This window comes from Lagenorhynchus albirostris, chromosome 2, assembly GCF_949774975.1.
Source record: "Lagenorhynchus albirostris chromosome 2, mLagAlb1.1, whole genome shotgun sequence".
Taxonomy (NCBI): domain Eukaryota; kingdom Metazoa; phylum Chordata; class Mammalia; order Artiodactyla; family Delphinidae; genus Lagenorhynchus; species Lagenorhynchus albirostris.
The window spans coordinates 152,332,375-152,354,125 of NC_083096.1; the positions used below are offsets into that span (position 1 = coordinate 152,332,375).

The window sequence follows — 21,751 nt, forward strand, 5'->3', positions numbered from 1 at the left end:
CCCGCGTACCGAAAAAAAAAAAAAAAATTAAAAAAAATAAAAAGTTGTATTTGAAAACCATTAACATTGTGCCTGGGGAAGAGATGCTCAGTGTGGAAGAATGAATGAGTGAATAAATGGATGAATGAATGGATGAGTGAATAAACGGATGAATGAATGGATGAGTGAATGAATTAATTAAAACGGAAAGGACAGGAGTAATGTTTGCTAGCCATCTGCTTCAAGTCCAGTGGCCTTCTTTGAATTCACAGTATCCCCCAGATTGCTGAGCAGTTCTAGGGGAGCCCTCACTCCAACCAGAAATGGGGGTAGAGAGCCAGAAGCTGAAACCAAGCTCACGTGACTGGGAACACTCAGGTATTTTTTTTTTTTTTTTTTTTGCAGTACGCGGGCCTCTCACTGTTGTGGCCTCTCCCGTTGCGGAGCACAGGCTCCGGACGCACAGGCCCAGCGGCCACGGCTCACGGGCCCAGCCGCTCCACGGCATGTGGGATCTTTCCGGCCCGGGGCACGAACCCGCGTCCCCTTCATCGACAGGCGGCCTCTCAACCACTGCGCCACCAGGGAAGCCCTCAAGGTATTTTTTGAGTGGGCAGAATTTGGTAATTTTTCTTCAGCCAAGTCTTGCTGCTCATGACTGTGCCGTGCACTGTGATTCAGGGGCACTGTGCCTGAATTATCACGTTAAGGCTGGAGAAGATTCTTAAGCAGCGTGAGACTGGACTATGGTTCTCAGCTGGTTCAGAGCCTCCTTTGTACAAGGGCAGTTCAGCCGAGAGTGTGGGGACCTAATGCCTTTGGAATTCAATAGCTGTGACCAGGACACTCCTCAACGAAGTTCCACAGCCAGACAGATACCCTTGGATCTGAAGATTGGTTGCTGGGTCAAGAGCTGTGGTCATAATATTGAGAGACCCTGGAAATTTGAAAGGCGTGTCCTGAGGCCCTGATCCCCACCTGGGCCTGCCCTAGGTGGCTGCTGCCCTCTGTCAAGCCTGGCAGACATCTGGGGGACCCTGGGTGTGGTGAGGAGACACCATGAGACTCCAGCAGAGGCTAGGTTTGTCTTGACTCTGGTTCCTCTTTTACAGGTGAGGAGACTGGTCTGGATGACCTCTAAAATTTCTTCCACTGCTAACCGTTTAGGATTAAAAAAATTTGAGCGTGTTGGAATTGACCCACCTCCAGGTGGTAGCCTTCTGAGGTTGGGGAGATGGGTAGTGTCAGCAGAAACACAAATTTTCAATGCCTTGGCGTCCTGATTCCAATTCCCCATCCTCCTGCATCAGCACGACTTGCCTGTCATCCTGTGGTGGTCAGCAGCAGCCATGGAGAATTGTACATCGATGGCCTGCAGTGATGCCCGTGTATCCTTCTAGGTGGCAAAGTTGCATGTGTTTGTGCTCAGCTGAGCAAGAGAAGCAGGCCTCTAAACGGTCCGGTGTCATGCTGTTCACAGGAGAACCGTATCTGTGTCTATATACGTAGAAAAATACCGGAAGGAATTAATCCAAAATGTTAACAGTGCTTCTCTCTACGTGGTAAAATAATAGGTCACTTAATTTTTTAAAAAATTTAAAATTAAAATAACCTAGATGGGAAAAGAACTTGAAAAACAATAGATACATGTATATGTATAACTGAATCACTTTGCTGTACACCTGAAACTAACACAATATTGCTAATCAACTATACTCCAATGTAAAATAAAAATTAAAAAAGAATTTTAATTAAAAAAAATCCCCCAATTTTTTGTCTTAAGTATGTACTATTGCAATTTTGGAGTTGGGGGATGAATGGAAGGTGTTCATGGGGGAGTTTGGGAGGCCCTGCCGCCCTGGGACCCCGGGGACAGTCTCTCTCCCATCTTAGCTGGCATGAAGATCATGCAGGGAACTTGTTAAAACTGCAGGTTCCTGGGTCCCTCTTCCAGAGATTATGACTCTGTGGGTCTGGGTTGGGGCCTGGAGTCTGCCACTTACACAAACATCCCAGAGACCACCCTTTGAGGAACATTGGTCTGTGGACTCTTGCTTTATTTGGAGCTGGGTTAACAGAAGTGTCGTGAGAGATCTAGCTAGAAGCAGGCAGGTGAGCTGAACGTCAGCAGATGAAGCTGAGACTCCAATAAAATTATGTCTCCAGATGGAGGTGGCTCTGGGACAGAGGTCAGGACAGGCCTGCCAAGCTCTCAGAGGAGCAGGCTATGCCAGCAGCATCTTGCTGTCAAATTCTCTGCCCCTTCAGACCTCCTCTGAGGCTGGGAGGGCAGGCTGCATCCTGTGGGGCAAGAGGTTCTCTTTCAATCCTGGCCAAAACGAAAAGTTCTGGTTCTGCTACTTGCCAGTTGTGTGATTGTAGGTGCGTTACAGTTCTCAGCTGAGTTTTGTGTAATGTAAATGATACTACCAACCTCATAGGCATTTCATGGGAGAAGGAAGTGGTCCATAGCAGGAGGTCATGAACGTTGGTTGTCTATCCTTTCTTATTCTTTGGCTGCTTGGGAGAGGGGAGCATGAGAGACCTCTTAGCCAAGGGGAAGGACACAGCCCTGCCTACAGCGCTGCAGTCAGATTGTCTGCCTAGGTCATTTTCACAACAGCTCCTTCTCTGCAGGGCACAATATTCCTGGAGGATTTTTACTGGCAGGATGACTAAGTGGCTGGCCCAGCCTGACCCAGCAACTCCCTTCTGGCCCCATCCTAGCCAGTCTGTCTCTGAGAGTCCTCAGAGCTCCTAGGTAGTCTGAACACTGTCCCCACCATTGTCTGTGTGGCTAGGGGACCCCTTGGATGGTCTCCCTCAGACCATCTCCATTACGACTTTGCTTTAAACTCCGTGTCCTCTAAGCAGCCAGCTGGCTCTCTTCTCCTAGACAGTCCTTTATTTTAATCTGAAACTTCTAGCAAGTCAGTTCAGCTCCGCTCCTCTTTGGTATTTTTTAAAAATTTGCCTTTATTTATTTAACCCTGCTTACAACACAACAGACCAGAGCTGCAATATAGTGAATCTTATCCAATGACAAGCATTTAGCAAGACACTTTCCAAATAGAAAGTTATGTTCTTTGATTCCTGCCCCTATTTCAGTCATTCAGCAGATATTTCTTGAGGACACACTGTAGCAACAGAATGATCACGTATTGGGTGCTCTTTATGTGCCCAGGGTGGATAGTCTTTGACTTCCTGGGGACACAGACAGGCAGGTGGTTATTTACAGCATGGTGAGTGGTGCGAGAGGGAAGGAACGGGCTGCCTTGGAGCAAGTAAAGATGGACACTCTTTCCCACCTTCCACCCGCACGCCTCCTGAGCCTAGCTATTGTGTAATACGGCTAATTGCATAATGATCTCTTTTCCAAGTGAAATCTGCTTCTCCTGCAACTCCTAGTTTAGCCATCCTCTTCCATGCCTACCTAAAGCACAGAAGACCCGTGAGGCCCCCGTCCAGAGCTGTGGCTTTGAAACCCCCAGCCCACGCAGGGCCTGGGATTGGCCTGGCTGCATGGCAGTATCTGCATAGGTGTAGACTGCCATCTTCCTTTTCAATTTAAGCAGAAAAACAGAAGTGCCAGGGAATCATGCAGACAGTCCTGTGGTTCCTTTTCCCCCTGTAAGGCAGCAGGCAGCTGTTTATCGGAGAGAAACAGGTTTGCCCAGTGGAACGTTTATTTGGTTTCTTTGATCCTGGGAACACACCTGTCACTTTGCCACTTCCTGCGAATCAAGCAGTTTCTTAGAAAAGGGACACATTCCTTAAAATATATTATGCGGTTTGGGGGTGAGATATGGTTTCTTGGATTTTTATGATTTAATGTGTCTGCAAAAACATTAAAGCCACAGATAAAAATACATTGACTGCCCCTTATGAGAAACTGGTCTTTCCTTAGAATTAGGGGGCTGGTCATTTTCGTTTTTACGCTGGGTTTTGTTGGTTTTAAGTTTTCATTTGCTCCTCTTCCTGTTTCTCAGCACTCCTCATGCTGTAGACACGCCATGTGTGGGCAGTCATTGATACAGTTACACTGCAGTTATCAACCAAAATAATTTGGACTGAACTTTTATAAGAAAAAGGCAAATAGTGAAATTAATTTTCTTAGATCTTATTTGTTAATGGGCCACTTTCACAGCATGCCTTGGGGATGCTCTGAAAGTGGTATATTAAAAAAATAAGATATAAGTTATAAAAAAAGATATAATATATATTATAAAAAATAAGATGTAATGTAAATTATAAAAAAAAATAAATATATGAAAAAATGTTTAAAATATATATTACATCTACTAGTATACAGATCTTTCTTGACTCACAATGGGCTTTCATCCTGATAAACCCATCATAAAGTGAAAATATTGTAAGCTGAAAATATATTTAATACACCTAACCTACTGAACAACATAGCTTAGCTTAGCCTACCTTAAATGTGCTCAGAACCCTCACATTAGTCTACAGTTGGGCAAAATCATCTAATATATAGTCTACTTTATACTAAAGTGTTGAATATCTCATGTAATTGATTGAATACTGTACCGAAAGTGAAAAATAGAATGGTTGTCTGGGTACAGAATGGTTGTCAGTGTATCGCTTTTTTACCCTTGTGATCGCATGGCTGAGTGGGAGCTGTGGCTGCTGCCACTACCCAGCATCAGGAGAGGAAAGGACAGCATATCGCTAGCTCTGGGAAAAGATCAAAATTCAAAATTTGACGTATGGTTCCTACTGAAGGCATGTTGCTTTTGCACCATTGTAAAGTCAAAAAATCATAAGTCGAACCATTGTAAGTCAGGGACCGTGTGTATATATTTAATTTTATTATTATTTTTTTGTGTGAGAATCATTTTCACTTTAATTTGCTTCCTGATCATCATATAGCAATAAATAGACATAGAACATTTTCTAATTATTTTCTGGGTTGGGTAGGGGTGAAAGGGAAGATCTGGAAAATCAGGAGTATATTAACTCAAATTTCAGTACATAATTATTCAAATAAAATTTTAATGATTTCAGTTCAATACAACTGAAAATGCAGTGTGTTAAAGGACACTTTCTGCTAAATTTCAAATTACAGGTTGTGGGTCATTTCTAAGCAAGAGTATCATATCCTACTGAGTATTCAACTTATTAACTAAGGTGATTGACATGGTAGGAGGTGGGGAAGAACAATGATCAGCTCATAGAATTTGGCTAAGAAAGGAAACAAACAAAAACAATGCAAATAGTCATTAAAATAGCTACAAGGCTTCCCTGGTGGCTCACTGGTTGAGAGTCCGCCTGCCGATGCAGGGGACGTGGGTTCCTGCCCCGGTCCGGGAAGATCCCACATGCTGCGGAGCGGCTGGGCCCGTGAGCCGTGGCCGCTGAGCCTGCGCGTCCGGATCCTGTTCTCCACAACGGGAGAGGCCACAGCAATGAGGGGCTCACATACTGCCAAAAAAAAAAAAAAAAAAAGCTACAGATATTAGTGAAATAAAAATACAATCCCAAATGTCCATCTCTTACATTACTAGAAAAATATTACAGGTAAAGTTACAGCAAATACAGTCTTCACAGATTTGGGTAACTTTATTTGCATTTAATAGTGATTTTAATAGTGATTTTTAAGCCCTATAGCCAATGAAATTTTAAAAAGCACTATGAGGAATGGACATTTAGATGTGTATACACTTTGCTTTAAAAATAAACAACAGGGCTTCCCTGGTGGCGCAGTGGTTGAGAGTCCGCCTGCCGATGCAGGGGACACGGGTTCGTGCCCCGGTCCGGGAAGATCCCACATGCTGCGGAGTGGCTGGGCCTGTGAGCTGTGGCCGCTGAGCCTGCTCATCCAGAGCGTGTGCTCCGTAACGGGAGAGGCCACAACAGTGAGAGGCCCGCGTACTGCAAAAAAATAAAAAAAATAAATAAAAAAATAAACAACAAAGCTTAAATTTGTGAATGAGCAAGATTCACTTTTGCAGGTAGAGGCCCTGCTTCTTCATGATCTTCCCCTTTAGATCTGACAACCACAAGAGAAGAAGCTGGATATCTGTTTAGCTTTCGTTCACTCACAAATTCCAAGTCACCATAGATACTCAGCTTCTCAGAGGGAACATACTGCTCCACAGCAGTAGCAACAGTTGCACAACAAATCCAGAGCAATACCGTCATGGAGAGGACAAGAGTCATAGTTAAAATCCACCCGGAGTCAGGAGAGACATGTTAAAACGCCATCACTTTCTCCATCTTCAGGATAGTTCCTGTGTGCTTGTGAACTTCTCATTTGCAGATAGGACATTTTGCTTAGCGATGGTTCTTTCAAATTTGTAGGTTCCTGCTCCAACTGTGGTGCATACTGGATTTCTGGCTTAGACTGGAATATAACTATTTTTCCGTCAGCAGCTTGAAGATAAAAAGTCCACGAAGAGGTTAAGGAGCTCTGTGAACGGTCCATCATATCACTCCAGAATGACCTTACCAGAGTTAGAGGGAACACTAGATGCAGTTTTGGCATCAGGGACGTGAGTTGTTCTTGTCTCAATTCAGCAAATGGCGGCTGATTCTGGCACCCAGGGTGGCAAACATATTGCTCATCAGATCGGGAATATGCGTCTGTACACGCAGATTCACATTCCAATTTGGTCCGATTTAAATCAATTCCATCATCCACAAGTTGACAAATTGAAAACAGCCTGCAACCTCTCTGACATGTGTACAACTCCTCTTCCTTGGAGTAGGTGTGCGAGGGGTAGGTCAACTGGCAGGCCCGGTGACAAGACGCCGTATCACCCAAAACCGAGTCAAACGCTTCAGCCAAAGTGGTCCCTGAGCCTCCAGTCAGGGCCATGGTCAGCAGCAGCAGCCGCGGCGACAGCCCCAGTTGGACCCTGACCCAGAGGCTCCCGTTCGGGGCCGCCATTTTGTTTGTCTCTGTCACAGCAGGTCAGCTTGTTGCTCTATATATTTTATTTATATATATATATACGCACATATACACACACACATACATATATATATACTGGGCTGTGTCTAATTCTTGTGCCTATATCTGTACTACTCTACAATCAGACCTAATTGTTATGGCAAATAGCTAAGAGATAGCCCTGAACGTATCTATTAAAAAAGTACAAGTAGATTTATATTCAGTGTACTACACTTACTAAGACAGGAAAGAGGACCATGAACATTGTGGAACATTTTTCAAATGAGTATTTAGAACTGATTGCACGTATATTTACCAGAAAATGTGAGTAATCAGCATACCCTGTTTCCAGAACTTTCTATGCTAAGGTTTCCTTATAGGAAGAGACAGTCGAGCATTAGATAAGAATGTGAAATTGGAGAGTCAGATTGGCCCCGGTTCATATCGTGACCACAATCATGACACCTTGACCCAGATACTTGGCCTCTCTCATCGAATTCCTCGTCCTTAAAATGGGTGTTGCGCTGGTATCTGCCTCTCACTGTTCCTGTGAAGATTAAGACAGTGCAGGAAGGGTCCTCAGCACAGTGCCTGACCCATATGAGATGTGCCACCAATGCTTGCTCTCGTGATCATGGCTGCCGCCGTCTTCTCCGTCATCGTCATTGTCATCGCCATCTTAACGATTGCCCTCTACCTGTCAGGGCCTTTACTGCAGCCAGCTCCTTCCTCCAAAGGGACTTGGGTTTGAGAGACTTGCATTGCGTGATGTTGTGATTCAGTGTTTCTAGGAAGTTAGGCTAGGATAACAAGCAAGTTTCTGAGTCTATGTAGAACTTCTAGAAATAGTTAATTGACCTTTTATGTCTTAGATAGCTTATCAGTAAACGTAGATAAATGCTGCCGTGTTAGCACTTGAGAGTGTGACATCTCCTGCTGTCACAAGCTTCCAATGCCTAATGGTATTGATACCTGATCCGAGATTAGGGAGATTTTGGCTCCTCGGCTTTCCTGTTCGCTTTCGGATCTGAAAGCAGCACCTTGAGAACAAGGAGGCCACGCAGAGGTCAGACTCCTGTCATGCTTCCCTTTTCAGATGACTGCCTCATGCCTGGAGACCTTGAAAACTGATCTTGAAATCCAGGGCTGGGTCTGTTCGGTGGTTTTTTTAAAGAATTAAAATAGAATCTTTCAAGGGCAGAAGTCTCCTCTCTTCTTCCTTCTCCTCACCCAGGCAAACCCTGCTCTTCCTGAAGGTGACACCAAGGTAGCTTATCTACAGGGCTTGCGGGTGTTCATAGAGTTAATGCTGCATTTAAGGGGGCACGGAAGTACCTTTGTTGTCATGCCAACGGCATTCCCTTCCTGGTGAGCAGCACCGCTGAGATGGATGACAAAGGTTCAAATCCCTGCTCTGCCAATTATTAATTGGATGACTCTAGACAGGTTAATTTCATGCAACTTCTTTGGGTCTCACTTTCATTACCTGTAAAATGGGGGTAAGAAATAAGACTGCCTTATAGGACTGTGGTGAGATTTAGTGGTTAGTATAGGTAAAGCACTTGGAACTCTACCAGGCACATAATCAGGGCTATGTGAGAGTTTGCTATTGTAGTTAATTTTACCTTTTACCTTTACCAAGTAACTACTCGGGCTGTGACCTTCCCTAATTTTTCTAAAAACTGAATAAAAGGCCCAGATGTTCTTCAAATACAAGTCAGAAAAGGAAACAAAAGTAGAGGTTTCACATGGAGGTGAAGGATTTTACATCCTTGGTCTGAAGGATGTAAAACCTGTCAGATGTACTTTTCCAAGTGGGGGAAACCAGAGTTGTTGGACAGGGAGCCGTGGGCTGGGGAGACCGAGAGGGGGCTGTTGGCTGGAGTCCTGGGAACCAAGGGAGGTTTGCCTGAGAGGCTGTCATCTGGAGACCCGAGTGTTCCTGCGTAATTTAAGGCATGCTGTGAAGGGCCCCAGAATACGTTAAAATGGAATTCGTTTTAATATACGTCAGTTGAGAAACCCGTGGTATTTTCAGGAAGAGAGGAAGAGAAGTTTGTAGGAAGCAAGAAGCCCCAAGGTTACAGACACGATGGAGGCTTGGGGACTGTGTTCTGTGTGATCCACGGGGAGAAACAAGCCTTGCAGGGCTCGAGGATCTTACTTGAGACCTGCCCTGTCGATGGGAAGGGATGCCTAGGCTTCCTGTGGTGAATGCTGCACCTGTCTATTTGGAGAGGCAGCTCTTCATGGAGGGGTACCTGGTGAAGGGGAGGAATCCCTTAGAAAACTTCAGGTACATGGAACAGAGCATGCAAGCAAACTGCAATCCCACATTGATCCCAGAGTGCTTTTTCTCCCACTGGGCGGCCCATCCCATGAGGACTTGAGAACACACAGAGGCTGGGCCTTTTTCATCTCTGGCTTTCCAGGAATGGCTCAAGAAATAGTTAGGGGTCTGTGTTATGGATGAATTACGAATTTGGGATGACCTAGGAAGTAAAACTTTGAAATGGGACTGGCGCTGATACAGGAACGACTGGACTGGACCTTGGAAGCTCACATCACTTGTGTTCTCTCACAATCTGCCCCCTTGTTACTTGAAGCAGGGTGAATATGAGGTGTTCCCACTGTCACCTGGCCTTGTTGATGGAATAAAAAAGGTAAGACAGGAAGGAAGGAAGGGAGGAAGAGGGGAAGGAAGGAAGGGAGTCTTTTGTGCATACATTCAGCTTAGACCAGTTCTGGATTCACCTCTGCTTGTTGAATTTGGATCCTGTGGTGTGTGTGCGTGTTATGGGTGTGTGTGCGTGATGTGTGTGTGTGTGTTTATTGTGTGTGTGTTGTTTTCCTTTCCCACCCTCTCCCCATCAATCAATTTAAATCTTATCACTTGCCAAGGTGGTTGTAAACTAAAACAAAGTGACCAAATATCACAGTTCAGATTCATGCTAATAGAGTGATTATTCAGAGATAATCTCACCCCTTTTTCTTCTGAAATGGTGTCTTTCAGAGCCTTAGCTGTTTGGTTCCATTGAAACACAGCAGGACCTTGATACACTTTTGGAGAGAATGAAGATGAACCCCTGCAGAATAGAATGTCCTTAAAATTGGTAGCTGGGGCCCTGGTTTTCATGTGTTGTAGGGTAAAGTTTCGCAAATTGCTTACTCCGTGGGGGGTAGAGACCTAAATCCTCCACAGTGCTAACTAATTGGTGATGCTTAATTCATATTTGTGGATTGCTAGATGTGCGTTTAATTAAAAGACACACCTAGTTGCATGATTCCACAGAAACTTGCCAGGGTTCCCTGGTGTATTTTACAAATGAAATTAGGCTTTGTGGGAGTTGTAGAATTATAGATGTATGTATATTTCTTTTAATCTCAAATGCAAGAATAATATTTCTGAATCCGATTTCACTTCCTGTCCTTAGTTTATGCTTTCATCTTTTCTCTATGCTATTTACTTGTCAGTATACTCCAGGATTTGTTTAGAATTCAGATCATTTTGTTGACTCTGTAGTCAGAAAATTCATTGATTTGATTCCCAATTTCTACATAACGAACAACATTAAAAAGATACAAAGACTCTCTTCTATTTTCTCATCTTTTATCTTAGCCTTGTTAATATCTATGTAACAATATTATTTAATATGGGTCCCCTTTAACATGAGCTGTTGGCTATATAACCCATATACGTTTGTGTATTTGGGAGGTGGGTGTGTGATATTGTTGAGGGTGGGGAAAATGGTTCTGAGCCTCAGAAACTTGAAATATACCTGGGATAAAGCATGGAATTCAGTAGAATTGACTCTGCAAATCAAATGCTAGAATTCATTCACAGATATGGTTTTTGCATCTTCAAATGGCCTTGGGTTGAAAGGAAATAGAATTCAGTTAAAATTGCTTGAGTCAGGGTGTGAATGGCTATGAGGAAATATGGTGTCTTTGTCCAAGGCCAAATTCAGAAATATCACAGCTTCAAAAGCCTGTCCTGCTTCAGGAGCAGCCTGCGGATGACTTGCTCTGTCGGCCACATGAACACCACCAGGAAGGAATTCCCTCTGTACAGATTGTGAGGGGTCGGTTCCCCCGAGGCGTTAACCCCGCTCTCTTCTAGGCAGGGGCTTGGGTGTTTAGCATATCTTGAGGAAGAGAGAATTCTGCCCGGAGACCTACAGTAAGGCGTTCTCCTGGGCGAATTATAGTATTATTAACCAAAAAATAAGAAAGAAAAGGAGTGTTTTAGGAGCCTGCGGTGTGTGCACATGACTCGTTAGGACCACAGTGACCTCTCAGTGCCTGTGACCTTCCCACTCTGCAGACAAGGATAGCGGAGCTCAGGGTGTTGAGTGCTTTGAGGGGACGGAGTAGAGCCTCCACCTGGGCTGCAGAGCCTCAGACCTATGGAGTTTTTCTTGTGGTGTTTCTGGGGTCCACAGCACCATGCATTCCCATAATGATGCTCATTTCATCAAAATTAGTTAAGAAGCAGGAAAGAAGTAACATATGTTAGAAGCACATGTGATCTAGGTTGGTGCTTAGCTATCCAGAAAATCTGGTTGGCTGGACTAGGCTAGTTTTCCAAGTGCTGAATTTTGGCTTGACATTCAGGGGTGGTCAGATAACATTTGAAGAGAGAATGTTGGGAGATAACATTTTAAAGAGAAAAGAGCCCTGGTGGGGGATTTAGAAGAGCTGGGTTTGGTAATAATGATGATGATGATGGTAGCACTAACATTTGCTGAGCATTTTTGCTCAACAAATTTGTTGTCCAACATTTATGGAACAGTGCCAGGCACTGTTCTAAGAACTTCACAAGTATTAATTCATTTAATTCTCACAAAAATCCTCTGAAGTAGATCCTATTAGTATCCCTATTTTACAGGTAAGGAAATGGAGGCGCAGAGAGGTTAAGTAACTTGCTCAGAGTTTTACGGCTACCAAGCCACAGAGTGGGGACTTGAACTCAGACCCTGAGTCTGACTTCAGACTCCATCACCCAGGTCACCTCTCTAGGGCCCAGCACTGTGACCCTTGAAATATTGCTTAATCTGGGATGTCATAGACTCATAAAATTTCAACAATATTTTGGAGAACTGTATTAGGTTTCCGTTTAAAATTTTTGATAACTGTCATTTATTTTTACAGTCATTTCATGAAAGAAAGGACAATATTAACAACCTCTCAACAAAGTAAGGGCACAAATCTCAGATTAAAGGACAATCCTTCCCGTTATTGGAACATACACTGACTTGTTCATCTGGCAAATGTGCCTGGAGTACCCACTGTGGGTGAGGGAGGGGGTCTGAAAAGCAGAGCTAGCTCCCACCCATGTGGAACTCTCATGGGTGGGAGCTAGGGAGGGGAGATAGTCATTTTAAAAGTAAACGAAAAATTACATAATCACAGATTTGTTAAGTGCTGGAAGGACGTGAGCACAGCTCAGGGATGGGGAATAAAATGTAGGGTGTGCCCTGCTAAGGAAGGCCTCTTCCACGAGAGGAGACAAATGCTGGGCAGAGGGAACAGCACGTGTGAAGTCTCAGTGCAGGGAAGCGCCTGGGGGCAGGAGGAAGGAGAGGAGGCTGCATGGCTGCTCAGGACCCAGGAGGAGGCTGCAGAGAGCAGTTCGGGTCTGGTGTGCCCTCAGAAGTCAGGGGAAGAGCTTTGATTTTACTGGGGGTGGAGGGCAGTGGAAACCATTGCAAGATTTGCAGGTGCATGACGCGGTTTGATTTACATTTTCTGCTCCTGGGGAGAGCAGAGGAGAAGGGGCCAGGAGGAAAGCTGGGAGCGTGGTCAGGAGGCTCTTGCAGCTGTCCAGGCTAAAGAGGCTGGGGCTGTGATAAGAGTAGATGGGGACGTGGAGGGGGAAGCAGCAGCAGGAATCAATGCTTGTCCCATTCAGGGTGGGAGCAGGATATAGCCATCTCATGGGGGACAATTCAGGAAGGACCATCTACAAAGGCAAGGCTGTGGAGGAACGACAGTGGTGGTGCTGGGCTGATAGGATGGGGCTGTTACTGTGGAGGCCTGAGGAGCAAGGAGAGGGGGGATGTTACTGGAACCCTGAAGGAGAGGGCTGCCTTGAAGGGAGCAGTGACCTTCAGTGGAAGGTCAAGCCAGGCCAGTGTTCTGAATTTCTCCCTCGCAGGCAGAGAGCCGAGGAATGAATCCACTGACCTCTTTCCCCTCCCTCCCCGCTCCTGTGATCTCCTGTGGGGCTGCCCCATTGGCTGCTAACCAGACCACAGAGGTTGCCCATTGATGTGGTCCTTCCAGGTCAGCCCGTGGGCAGAGAGCGGAGTAGGGAGGGCGGAGGGTAGATCTGGTGGGAAACAGGACGTAGCCAGCACCAAGACGATTCCCAGACCTGTGTCTGAGCAGCGAGGTGGAGGGAGGCCCTTCTCCTCTGTGGCGGAGAGACTGGGAGAGGGAAAGGAAGCTGGGGAGGAGAGTCAAGGTGTCCTGTTCCCGTGGACTGAATCCCTTGAGGGCTCTGAGTTTTCCTCTGTAAAAGCAGCCGTTGGACTGAATGACCTGGGAAGTCCTTCCAACTGTCTTCCTAGAGGACCCTATGGGGGGCTCACTGAGCGTTTCTCATAGGGAGTCTCTACGAGTCACCCAGAATCCAGCCCTCCTCGCCCCCTGCGCGGTCACCCAGATAAAACCCACGGAGGGCGGCGATGGAGAGTCTGGGCCTGGCTTTCTGCCGGAGCAGAAGAGCATTTGGCGGTGGCCCTGCTGGGGAAGCCTCATCTGTGCTGTGCGTGGCCGGCCTGCTGCTAGTAACTGCATCTTTGTGGCCCTCCCGAGGAAGAGAAGGACTTTCGTCTTTACAGATCATGTGCTAGTCGGCCAAGCCTAACTCGGGCAGAATTCTCTGAGTGAGAGGAAATCAGTGGGCCACCTTCAGCCTTTATTTTGCTTTCCAGACGAACAGCCCAAGGGAAGTCCCAGCAAGTAAACGTGGGCCCTCTTCCCTCACTTGGCTCCACTTTATTTTAATTTTATTTTCAAATTTTTATTGAAATATAGTTGATTTACAATGTTGTGTTACTTTCAGGTGTACAGCAAAGTGCTTCAGTTATACATATATATAAATATATATATTCTTTTTTTACATTCTCTTCCCTTATAGGTTATTACAAGATATTGAGTATTATTTCCCTGTGCTATACAGTAGGTCCTTGTTGGTTATCTGTTTTATATATAGTAGTGTGTATATTTTAAGCCCAAACTCCTAATTTATCCTTCTTCCCCCGCTCCTTTGGCAACTGTAAGTTTGTGTTCTATGTCTGTGAGTCTGTTTCTGTTTTGTAAATAAATTCATTTGTGTCCTTTTTTAGATTCCACATATAAGTGATATCATATATTTGTCTTTCTCTGTCTGACTTACTTCACTTAGTGTGATAATCTCTAGGTCCATCCATGTTGCTGCAAATGGCATTATTTTATTCTTTTTATGGCTGTGTAGTGTTCCATTGTATATGTATCTATATACACCACATCTTTTGTCCATTCCTCTGTCGATGGACACTTAGGTTGCTTCCATGTCTTGGCTATCATGAATGGTGCTGCAGTGAACATGGGGGGTGCATGTATCTTTTCAAATTGTGGTTTTCCCTGGATATGTTTGGCTCCCCTTTAAAAAACTCAGTGAATAAGATGAAAACTGCAGATAGGCAATTCTGCGATCTGCTCGTTTCAGTGATAAGGGAATTTTAAGGCACCTTTACTGCATTTCTGGTCACTTTCTAAGGCAAGAAAGAATGGTTTCAGTGAAGCCGGGAGAGTCTGCTGTTCAGGTGGTTGTTACAAGCTCAGGAGGTGGCCATCTCGTGGAAGCAGCTGCTTTTGGAGCAGAATTGGGGCAGGAGTAGGAGAAGGGAAGGGGGGATGGGAAAGGGGTTCCTGATCCCAGCACGAGGCCAGGGTGAGGCCTCAGGGCCAGCAGCTCTGAGAAGCTTCTTCGCATTCTGAGGGCTCCTCGTTCCCCTTGAACCTGCAGTTTGATCTCTTTCATCCCTGAGCTTCCTGACTCCTCAAGCTTCAAAGCTCTGAGATTCCCTGCCTTCGAGGAATTACAACCCACACCCCCCTGTCCTTTTCTCCTCCTTCTTCCTTACTGAAGGTGATGAGAATTCTGGAAGGATTTTAAGGGGAGTTTATTATCTCTCAGAAAACAAAATAAAGCCTATGTGAAAAATATAAGTCAGTGAACATATTGAAAACGTACATTTATCAAAATTCAGTTTGGTGTCTTGGGAAGTTATCTTGTATAAAAGAATGAACGCCTCTGAAATAATGAGAATAGGCATGTGGGCTTCCCTGGTGGCGCAGTGGTTGAGAGTCTGCCTGCCAATGCAGGGGACGTGGGTTCGTGACCCGGTCCGGGAAGATCCCTCATGCCGCAGAGCAGCTGGGCCTGTGAGCCGTGGCCGCTGAGCCTGCGTGTCTGGAGCCTGTGCTCCGCAACGGGAGAGGCCACAACAGTGAGAGGCCCGCGTACCGCAAAAAAAAAAAAAAAAATAGAATAGGCATGTGGTTGTTAACATATAGGATTTTGTAGTTCGGATGCTGTTTATGTAACATGACATTAAATGAGCCATTTCCTGGCCTAGCTGGGCACAGTGGTTGCTGGGATCCCCTGTGTTCTGAAGACACGTGCTAGGTTGTGGGCAGGCCTGGCTGAAGGGTGGCCCACACTGGTTTCCGTCGGGCAGAGGGAAGTACTGGAGTCCCCACTGTGAGCTTTGCCTAGCCCCTCTCAAGGGGGAGAAAGGGGGGATACCCCCTCCATAAGCCTTCCACCAATGAGGGGCTCCATGGCCTGATGCTGCCGCAGCAGTGGAGCAGGGTAGAAGCTCCTGGGTGAGCTGGGTTCACGTCCCCTGGGTCTGATGGTCCTTCCAAGTCCTGATTCTCCTAGAAAAGCAAGGAGAGCCTGCCGGCAACAGACCAGTCGAAACTGCCCCTGAAGACAGAGTGAGGAGAGGAAGGAAACTGAGGAGGGACAACATGTCCACTGAAGGTGGGACAAAGGCGGCCATTTTCCTGGGGTGAAGTGGGCACACGGGGGGAGGTGGACAGTAGAGCTGTCCTGAGAGGACCCTGCCAGCTCCCTGAGTAAAGCAGTTGAATGTGCTTTTGGATGCCCTTTTTGGCATTCCCTACTCTGGTTTCCTCTTTTATTTTTAAAATCTCTCTAATAAGTGCTTTAAGAGTGAACCTATTGATGATTTCTATTACTCAGGATAAGTTGGGCATTTTCCTGTGAAGTTAAACATCTACAGCATATGACCCAGCAATTTTCCACCTAGGTATTTACCGAGGAGAAATTTGTGTTGGCAAAAAGACTGGTACATGGATGTTCATAACAGCTTTATTCATAAAAATCCAAAACTGGAAGTAACGCAAACCCAAACACCCATCAACTAGGGAATTTATAAGCAACTTGCTGCACACTCACGTGCAGGACTCCAACTCAGTAATAAAAGGAATAAACTGTGGATACATGCAAGGACAGGCATGAGTCTTCTAAGTATTTTGCTGGAAAAGCTGCCGCAAAAACTGTATATTGTATAATTCCACTTATATGAAATCCTAGAACAGTCAAAACTAATCTATGGGGGGAAACAAATGGAACAGTGGTTGCCCTGGTGAAGGGTGGGTGAAGGAAGTAGGACCAGGGGTTCACCAGTAAAGGATACAAGGGAACTCTCTGGGCTTATGGAAATGCCTGTATCTTGACCTGGGGGAATGGTTGCCTGGGTATATGTGTTTGTCAAAACAAAAACCAAAAACCAACTGCTTACTTGAAATGTATCCATTTTATTATATGTAGGTTATACCTCAGTAAAGTTGATTTTTATAAAAGAACCTAATAAATGTAACAAGCTTTCTTTAAGAAGTTACTTAGTACATAGGGATTTGCCTGTGGATGGCTTGGGCTCATTGATTTGCCAGGGTTTTGCTTTATTAGCACTTGAGGATTTTGAGTGTCTTGATTTTGAGCCCCTCCTGTCTGTTCTCAATAGTTCCTCCTATCAATTCATTGAAGGCATTCTGAAATCACCGATAAGACTGTTATTTCATTGCTCGAGTTGTCAAATAATGCCCCGATTCCAGAACAATATTTCACAGAGATAGTGAAGTTGTTCCACTGAAATCTGGCTGTTTCAGCAGGTGAGCCCTGATGCTGGCCTCTGTGGAAGGGTATTCATCATCGGATTCATTATCAAGGGGGTTCTGCATCCGCTTTTCCATTGCCCGCTTAATGTGTGAAGAGCTCAGAGATAATTATGTACAGTTAGTTTCAGTTTCATCAAACAGCTCTTCCTTACCACTGCATTTTATTCTCCTGGGAATATGTGTTTTTGTGTGTGTGTGTGTGTGTGTGTGTGTGTGTGTGTGTGTGTGTGTGTACACAGCCGCATATACATATACGGTGAACAATAAGATGTATAGACTTTGGAAGGTACGCACTTTTCTCAGCCTTAAGTAGTATTTATTCATTATAAATTAATACAGAGAACATTTTCTAAGCTTTAAACACACGCTTGTTGTTGTGCTGGGCACTGTGGGATGTACAAAATCAAATCTTAGACTCTAGGTCTAGAAACACCTCGAGGGGTCATTTGCTCTGGCTCTTATTTTATTTATTTATTTTTTTTTTGTGGTATGCGGGCCTCTCACTGCTGTGGCCTCTCCCCTTGCGGAGCACAGGCTCCGGACGCGCAGGCTCAGCGGCCATGGGTCACGGGCCCAGCTGCTCCACGGCATGTGGGATCTTCCCGGACCGGGGCACGAACCCGCATCCCCTGCATCTGCAGGCGGACTCTCAACCACTGCGCCACCAGGGAAGCCCCTGGCTCTTATTTTAGATGGGTGTGGCATTCTTACCATTTCAACTGTTATGGACTGAATCATGTGCTCCTCCCAAATTCATATGTTGAAGCCCTAACCCTGGTGTGACTGTATTTGGAGATGGGGTCTCGAAAGAGGCAATTAAGGTTAAATGAGGTTATGGGAGAAAGGGGACTCATCTAATAGGATTGGTGTTCTTAAGAAAAAGGGACAGCAGGGGTGCAGTACACAGAGGAAAGGCCATGTGAGGACATTGCAAGAAGGTGGCTGCCTGCAAGCTAAGGAGAGAGGCTGCAGGAGAAATCAGACCTGCCTGCACCTTGATCTTGGACTTCCAGCTTCCAGAACTGTGAGAAAATAAGCGTCCGTTGTTTAAGCACCCAGTCCATGGTATTTTGTTATGATAGCCTCAGCTGACTATAACTGCAGCTGAGCCTGGAAAGTGGAGGTAGATAAACCATTGCTTGCCTGTGAGTTACTTAATTTCAGTAATAGGGAGTCTTGGAGATTTGTTCTGTTTGTGGACTTACTGAAAGCATATCAAACTCCTTGATTTAGCCTACCTTTGTTCTCATTCTTCCAGAAGATAAAAATAACTAACTTAGTGTGACTAGTTAGCCTGTGCTAGACCTTGTCCTAAGCAGTTCCTATGTACTAACTCATTTCATTATTAATGCAGTCATCTGAAGATAATATTCTTATTATTTCCTATTTGGAAACTGGAAGACAGAGAGGTTAAGTAGCTTACCCAGAGTCACACAGCTAGTTAGTGGTGGGGTCCAGACCCCTATCCCAGGCAGTCTGGCTCTTTCCACCTTCCCCTTAACTACTCCTCTTAACTACCTCTGCGTATCCCAGGAGAACACCTACAGGCCTATCCTCTAGTCTGTCCCATGGGACTGCCCCTCAGGGAAAGTAACTTTCTGCCTACCGCTGTACATCTTATTGTTTTCCTTTATTCAGAAATGTATGCATAGATTAGTAAATCTCCTTCATTAGATTTAGAAGTCCCATTGATTACATCAGTTATAACTGTGTAAGGCAGACAGCAGGATGCATTTTGGAATTTGGGCGTAGGAAGGGAGCTTTTGAATGTTTTGATTCATTCATTTATACATTCATGTGATGAATAGTTATAGAATGCCTACTCTGTTCCAGGCACTGTGTCAGGTGCCGGGGATGAAATGACAGAGGAATCAGTCTGTGTCAGGTGCTGGGGATGAAATGACAGAGGAATACAGTCTCTGTCCTTAGGGAGCTGACAGTCTAGGGAAGGGGAGGGGAAGTAAATTGGAGTATTGTGCATGTAATTATTTAATTGTAAAGTTGAAAGTAGAGAGTGATAAGGAGAATCTGAGCCATAGTAGATGCTCAACAATCATTTGTTGAATGAATGAGGCAATGAATGAGTGAATGACCCGGCCTAGTGTAGGGAGGCTTCTTTGAAGAAGGGATATTTTGGCGAAGGTCTGAGGTGTGGGTAGGGTCAGCGGGGTGGGGATGGTGGGGCGGGGAGTGGTCCTCAGGACTGCAGCGTCTCCCTCCTTGAAGGAGCAGGGACACTGCTTTTGGACGTCAAGCACCTCTGGTCCTGGACTCGGGACTCACATCTTGAGCAAAACTTTGTCTTACAGTCACCCACACTCATGTTCTCCTTCTTTTCAAATCTGTTTAGATGTTGTTTGGGCTGTCTCCTCATTATTTGTTCTCTAAATGTCTTACTGAAAAGGTTTGTTCCTTAATAATTCACATTTTCATAATGTCTGGGGCCAATTGTTTTTTTCTCCAGAAGGAGAACACATTTTCAACTTCATGATGACGGCTAATGGGAGAAGCACTTGTATGGTATAAAAATGTACTTTATCGGTAGGATTATTGAGTACATGTGCTCCATAAAGAAAAACCCTTGTGTGTGGAAAGAACAGTCCCTTCTGGAGAAGCATTCAGGTTGAAGGTGGCTTTTGTACTTTGGTGTCACATCTCAGATGTGGCTGCACCAGGTTCTGCTGCGTCCCTGGTGGGTCCTAGTCTTGGTGTGGTTTCTGTTCATCTCTCGGTGAAAGGAAGGCTGTCACCTGTTTGCATCTGTTAGGGATGATTAGCAAGCAAGGCAGGTGAATTCTCTTAGCTTTTGATCCCTTGCTTGTGACACTCAGATTTCCCAATGTCACGGGGTGACCCCCTTAAGAATGTCATCTTAATATGAGCATTCTTCCAGGAGACACGGTCCCAAACTTCTCAACAAGCAGACTGATGGGAGAGTCAACACTTGCTTTCCTTCTCCTGACATAAGCAGTGTGTAATGTCTGAAACATGAACAGGAGAGAGGCAGGATGACAGGAATAACATATACCAACAGGAACCGTTGGTTTGAGTCCCAGCCTTGCCATGGAGTAAGTCCTCTGACCTCAGGCGAGTCAATGCTGTTCTGAATTTTAGTTTCCTCCTTTACAGAAGGGGAGAAATGATTGTTTATTGGGTAATTATTGTGCACAGTCATCAAGCTGGGAGCTGTCTGGCTTTGTTTGCTAATTATTCACTTAAGCTTATGACAAGCTTATAAAATGAGTATTGGTACCTCCATTTAACAGATGAGAAAGCTGAGGCCTAGAGCGCTGGTGCCGCATCCAGAATCAGACCACTTGTAAAGGCAGCTCTAGGATTTGAAATCTGACCTGCCACCAAAGCCCGTGCTCCCCTTCCTCCCTCTGTGCCTGCAGGCTGGTTGAGGTGAATGAGTAAGAACCACGAGCCGGTGTGTTCTAAACCGTGATGCAATCGTTCATTGTTTTTTCCCGTGGATGGTTGGTTAGTTCGGCTGAGATGTGAGTTTGTTGCTGCTGTAGGATTGAATATAAACAGTTTGAAACTGCTGGCTCCAGGGGTGGATCTGTTTCCATTGTTTTGTCCTGAGGGGGCTTCAGAGCAAGATGTTTATTTGCATAAAGGTATCCAAGTGGGAAATGGGTACACAGTGTCATGGCAATGCAGCCACCTCTCTCCCGTCAGCAGGGGACCCTGTCCCCGTGCATTCTACAGATATTTGTGCATCTGTGGAGCCCCTACTCTGTGGTGGGTGCTTTGCTCTGGGATACAACACTGAAGAAGTTAAACCTCTGGCTGAAGGAGCTTATATTCTAGTGAGAAAAACAAAAAACAAGACCAAAGGGGGACAAAAACATGAAAAATTACATGACCTGTTGATGATCAGTGCTAAGAAGAAAAAAGAAAGGTGGGTAAGGAAGGAGGCCAGTATGGCTAGAGTTGGCATTAGCCAGGAGAAGGAGGTGGGAGGTGAGGCCAGGCACATGGCCGCGCAGACCCAGGGGACTTAGTGGGCCAGTGGAAGGACCCCGATGTTGGGTTTGCTTTCATTGGTCAGTCATTGACTTACTCTGCATGAGCTGGGAAGCCTCCGGGGGCTTTGAGCAAGGGAGAGGGAGAAGGGCAGAGATGGAGGGAGCAGGCTTAGATGGGAGGCTGGCAGTGGTCCAGGGAGAAGGGGTGTGGCCTGGGTGGCAGTAGTGGAGGGGTGGGAAGTGATGGGTCCCGGCTATGCTCCGAGATGGAACTGATGGGATTTGCCATGCCGTGGGTTTGCCTGCCCTGTAGGAAGAACCCAAGATAAGTCATTTACTAGATGGTACCACCATGGCAGGGAGATGGGTGGACACGGCTGCATGTGTGTGGTCAGGTGAGACCTCACAGTGCAGGATGAGGTTGTCTGGGCCTTCAGCATCTCAAGTTAAGCACAAGGAAGACAGAACAGCTCATGATCTGTATCTGTACAAGGTGCCTTCTCAGTGAAACGCGTGCTGCCGAGAGGCCACCCTGGGCCTGAGCACAGACACCAAGTGCAGCTGGCGCAGTGTCAGGGGCAGTCCTTGGGCTAGAAGGCAGGTCTGGAGGCATCAGGGCAGGGAGGGAAGGTGGTGAGGGGCTGCTGGGTGGGGACCAGTAAAAAATGTTGCAGCTTCTTCCTGTCAG

The 21,751-nt window shown here is 45.7% G+C and overlaps 2 protein-coding genes across 2 annotated transcripts in view; one reads left to right on the plus strand and one right to left on the minus strand.

Annotated features, from left to right (window-relative positions):
- Positions 1-21,751, plus strand: part of HIVEP3 (HIVEP zinc finger 3) — a 503,676-nt gene that overhangs the window by 132,128 nt on the left and 349,797 nt on the right. The window lies entirely within an intron of this gene.
- Positions 5,917-6,889, minus strand: LOC132516257 (transmembrane protein 59-like). Its single transcript, XM_060142665.1, is given in 2 exon segments — positions 5,917-6,181; positions 6,183-6,889. Coding segments are annotated over 2 exon segments (972 nt in total).